Source organism: Triticum dicoccoides, chromosome 5A (genome assembly GCF_002162155.2).
Source record: "Triticum dicoccoides isolate Atlit2015 ecotype Zavitan chromosome 5A, WEW_v2.0, whole genome shotgun sequence".
NCBI classification, from domain to species: Eukaryota; Viridiplantae; Streptophyta; class Magnoliopsida; order Poales; family Poaceae; genus Triticum; species Triticum dicoccoides.
In genome coordinates, this window is record NC_041388.1 from 359,270,780 (window position 1) to 359,275,897 (window position 5,118).

General features: G+C 43.9%; 1 protein-coding gene across 5 annotated transcripts in view; it reads left to right on the forward strand.

The window, feature by feature from the left end:
• The first annotated feature begins 9 nt into the window (after positions 1-9).
• LOC119301509 (actin cytoskeleton-regulatory complex protein PAN1-like) overlaps positions 10-5,118 on the forward strand; it is a 6,830-nt gene continuing 1,721 nt past the window's right edge. For 3 of the 5 annotated variants that reach the window (XM_037578480.1, XM_037578483.1, XM_037578481.1), the window contains exons 1-7: positions 10-218; positions 1,614-1,766; positions 1,864-1,927; positions 2,009-2,092; positions 2,189-2,310; positions 2,647-2,714; positions 3,376-4,735. In XM_037578480.1, coding sequence (XP_037434377.1) covers positions 82-218; positions 1,614-1,766; positions 1,864-1,927; positions 2,009-2,092; positions 2,189-2,310; positions 2,647-2,714; positions 3,376-4,735 — 1,988 coding nt within the window. In that variant the 5' untranslated portion in view covers positions 10-81. Of the gene's footprint in view, positions 219-1,613; positions 1,767-1,863; positions 1,928-2,008; positions 2,093-2,188; positions 2,311-2,646; positions 2,715-3,375; positions 5,104-5,118 lie in introns of all 5 variants that reach the window. The other 2 variants (XM_037578484.1, XM_037578482.1) reach the window with 2 other exon arrangements.

The window sequence follows — 5,118 nt, forward strand, 5'->3', positions numbered from 1 at the left end:
GCTCACCTGAGAAGAAGGGAGGGTTCTCGCTGCCGCTTCGTCCTTGCATTTGCGTGAGAGCGCTTGTGAGCGGGGGAGGCCATGGCGGATCCGGACGCCGACGAGAACCCGGACTTGTGGGAGCTCTTCTGCCACTACGACCGGCTCTACTTCCGCGGCGAGCTCGACGCCGCCGCCTTCGCCGTCGAGTGGGCCTACCCGCGCACGAGGACCACCACGTACGTGCGCCTCTTGCGCTCCCCGTTCCTTTGATTTTTGGGGTTGGGGCGGGGGCAGGTAGGTTCTTGTTGGAGCCCCCGGTAGGCGATGCCTTGCTCACCCAATTTGTTTTACCGTCTTCCAATACAACAATCCTGCCTAGGATCGTGGTGCTCTGGATTCTTCCCAATCTATGGTGTCTAGGGAGGGCTGTGCGACGGTGTGGGTAGTGGGTGTGTCAGTGAGGCTGACGAGTGGGCCCGGGCGGGCTGTGCGATACACATAAAAGACGCCCTTTTTTTTCTTCTTTCGATTCTTCGTAATCTTGCCTTCCATTCCCTTTTCTCCATGTGGGAAGCTGGGTGCTTCCGAGGGAATCGTGTAAAATGTTCAGATTTCCGAGGGTTGTTGTTCTTCAAATAAGCTATCTTTTTTTTTTTTGCGTGTGTCGGTAGAGTTCGCTCCAACATCGATGGTGGGGTGCCCGAGGTTTATTTTCCCCGTTGGTGTTCGAGATTAAAAAAAACTCAATAATAGGATTACCAACCCATGTTTCGTAAGGCGTAAATACATGTGCATTGCAGACTCTGCTTAAGGTTATTGCTTCGCTGTACATATCTATTCACAGTGCAAAAATGCCCAGGAAAAGGAAATGATTCATTGGCTATTACGGCATTACGTCAAATCGGTGTATTTAAAATTTTGCATGTGTGTATATAGATACAGGAAAAAATAAGTATTCCTACAAAAATTATTGTTTGTGCTCCAGATGCTATTTGCAGTAAGGTACTTCAGATGTTGTTGTGTGTGTATTTTGCTTTCAAATATACTCCCATTGACTGCTTGGTTGAGCTAAGCTCAACATTCATTTTCGTAGATGGCAGCACATCCTTAATGAGCTTATTGTTGCATTAGCTAGATATACTTTAACAAGAACATTTTCTTACTATATGTTCATTCTGGACTATAAATGTGTGTTATATACTACTGTTCTGCTCAATTATTAAATTGTGTCTGCGCAGTTTATATGAAAATAAAATAAAGAAAGCACTGATTTGATTGTCTATAAGCAGTTGTTGACTTGTTTCTGATCCTGTTCCTTTGGAGCCATGAGCAATACCATAACACTCTATGACTTCAAACCTTGATTTTTTTTTTCAAATATAGCATTTTCCCCATTGACTGCTTGCTTGAGCTAAGCTCAACGTTCATTTTTTATAGATGGCAACACATCATTAATGAGCTCATTATTGCATTAGCTAGATAGACTTTAGCAAGAGCATTTTCTTACTATATGTTGATTCTGGACTATAAAATGTGTGTTATGTAGTGTTGTGCTCAACTATTAAATTGTGTTTGGAAAGTTTATATGAAAATAAAATAAAGAAAGCACTGATTTGATTGTCTATAAGCAGTTGCTTCGGGTCCTGTTCCTTTGGAGACCTGAGCAAAATAATACTCTATGAGCCAATGCTGCGATGGCGCACAAATGCTGATATGAAGAACGCCCTGCTGCATCTGATGATTCATGCAATCATATTTGTAAAGCATGGTATGAAGAACCTCGGGTAAATGCTTATTCCTTTTAACTAAGGTTGCGTGTTCAAATTTTAGTCATCGCCCAGCCTGCCTGTAGCTTAATTTTTCTGTGCATTCATGTACCAGCCATGGTCCTGTTTTCCGTGATTGGATGGATGCTATCAACACTTGCACCGCTGAGGATCACATGGTTAGTATTTTCTGGCAGCTATGTTTTTAGCCGTTACGGCCCATTGATGATTTGGATTTATGCTTGTGCCACCCTACCCAGAGACCGACAGGTGGCTACCGTATCACCACTACCCATGATTTCAGTGAGGAAAAATCCTGCAACATCCAGGGGATTCCGTGGCAGGTACTGCTTTCCATAGTTCTCTTTTTATTGTTTCCTTCTTGTTAAATTTCTTTCTAGTTTACCTCTTACTAGCATGTTCAAATTGTTAAATTTCAGTGTGAATGGTGTGGCGTTACACTTCTGAGGGCAACGAATTTGGGACCTCCATCTGATTCCTGCTGTATCGAGAATGTTAGCGAAGATGCAACCTGTGGCAACATGCTTTGCCAGTGGCACAAGTAAGACTGCATAAGTTTACCTTGACATATAACTCATGATGTTTATCGATATAGTTGTAAAGTTGCACCTTACATTCTTAATTGTTGTTTTCTCCCACAAAGTCGATAAAGATATGCCCTTGGACTCTGGGTGGTGCATTTCTTCTTGTTAATTGTTCTCAATCATTTAGATGCAGAATAACCTCTCAAACTCATAATTAGATGCACATGCCACTTGTTTGTTATTTTTAATACTCTCCATGACTTCTCTTAATGTATTTCTAGATAATATTTACTTTTGACTAATGTTTGCATGGTGAACTTCAAAGGTGTATTGACTGATGCTATTTTCTGCAGCCACAAGATGGATTGTGGTGGTACATATGTGGTAACCAAACCACGAGGGCAAAGGATGGTTCGAAAAGGTACAGTCAGAATCAAGTATCTAATACACTTTTGGTTATGAGCTCTGAACTAACCATAAAGAGTATCAAAGTCAAACTTGGATGCCGTTCTTCAGTTTTACTATTACGCAATCCACCTAAATTTTGTTTGGTTTATGACTATTCTTGCATTCTTGTATCTTAATTTTTCAGCATACAACTGTCTGTGCCCACATTTTATTTTTAATTCTGTAGCAATGCATTCAAGAATCAAGATAGTTGCCCTGTATTATAAAATTCTTTGCTGATGTTGTAGGTGTTTATCTATTATATATTCTTTATGCTATACAATTAAGTGAAAAAACAAGATGTTTGTGTCAGGAGTGGCACTGAAACTAAAACCATGATATCTGACAAAAAATAGATCATCTGTTGCCTTACGAATGAAGGATCAAGTCCACTATATGGTAACTCCAGAACACTTACACTTGAGTAACTTGGTGGGTCGTGTAAACATGTTGCTATAGTGATTTTTTTGCTTAATCATTTCATTATGTGAACTTTGGTACTTCCAACACTAGTGTGAAATATTGTTCGCCAACAAGAACGTAGACTTCAAAACCAAAGCCAATTCTTGCTATAGGTAACTTGTTATTGTAGTAAATTCATGTTGCCACATCAACTTACAACATGGCTTCTTCAGGTGGAGAGTTGCTTCTTCGGACTGGAACAACTGAAATGACCAAGTCACAAGGAGCTGTACAACAATCAGATTCAGATGAAGTGCAGAAAGCAATTGTTTTGTCTGCAGCCCCTCGGAGTCGGAGAAGATTGAAGCCGAAGCAAGAGTTTGTTGCATGGGAGAATATTGAACTTTTGTCTATGGGGAGTCGCAGTAATGCAAAATCAGTGGGTAGTAGCTCCTCAAAGAAGGCAGAGGATGTCCTTTCGAGCCAACTGAAACGGAAGCAAACAGCTGTTACAGCAGAGAAGCATGGGTTTCTTTCATTAGGGAGTTGCGACAATGCAATATCGTCAGGAAGTAACGCCTCCAGGAAGACGGGAAAGTTGCATGAGCCAGACGATGTTAAGCCTTATGCATCCCAGAAAAAATTGAAGTTAGTGCAGGACTTGGCCGCATCGGAGAAATATGGAGCTTTCTCTCTAGGGACTTGCAACAGTGCAAAACCACCACGAAGCAGCACGTCCAGGAATGCAGAGAAGTGGTGCAAATCCGAGGGTGTTGAGAAATCCACTGTCCTGCGGCCTCCTGCGCCCCCTCAGAAAATGAAGCTTGAGCAAGACTCCGTTACATTCCAGAAACATGGGGTTGCAAAACCATCAAAAAGTATCACCCCAGACAGAGTTGGCAAGCTGCATAAGCCGGATGTTGTTGAGAACTCCGGTGTCCCGCCTTCCACGCCCCTAAAAAAACTGAAGCTAGAGAAGGACCCGGTTGCATCTGAGAAACATGGGGTGGCAACATCAAGAAGCCTACCTGCTGCACCTCTCACAAAGCTGAAGCCAGACTTGGTTGCATCGGAGAAGAGTTTTGGTTGCGGCAATGCAAAAGTACCGGACAACATCTCCTCACAGATGGCACACAAGAAACTTGAGCATGGAGGGGCTCAGAAGCACATTTCTCTGCATGCTGCCCCTCAAACTATGCTGAAGCAACCGAACAAAACCAGCTCCACAGTGAAGGCACCAAAGCAACATACGTTTGAAGACTTTCGGAAAGCAACTGTTCAGCCTGCCGTCCCTCACAGTAAACTGAAGCAATCAAACCGTGCTGCATCGGAGAGGCAAAAGACAAGGAGCAAAACCAAGAGTTGTGCTGCGAAAAAAGAGTATGTTTGCTTTAGTCTGTGGCAGAACTTCTATGAACCGGAATGCTCGAGTGGATCGGACGAGCCGCTTGTAAACAAGAGAAGTGTGCAGAGAAAAAGAGAGAGGGAACGCGCAGTTCAGATCACATACTCACGGTCAAGGAAGCGAGGCACCAGTGGGATCAGCTCCATCAAGGCCAAAGTGGATGAGGAAATCCCATCTGGACACTTGGAGATCATTGTTATCGATGACGAGGTGATGACTGAAGCCCCTGGAGAACAGTGCAAGGCACCAGCTCCATGCATGAACGTTCCTGTCGTCCCGCCCACTGATCAGGTGAAGGCTGAAGCCCCTAGAGGTCAGTCCAAGCCACCAGTTCCATCCAAGGACGTTCCTGCTGTCCCTCCCGCTGATCAGGTGATGATTGAAGCCCCTAGAGGTATGTCCAAGACACCAACTCCATCCAAGGACGTTCCTGCTGTCCCTCCCACAGATCAGGTGATGACTGAAGCCCCTAGAGGTTTGTCCAAGACACCAACTCCATCCAAGGACGTTGCTGCTGTCCCTCCCACAGATCAGGTGATGACTGAAGCCCCTGGAGGTTTGTCCAAGACAC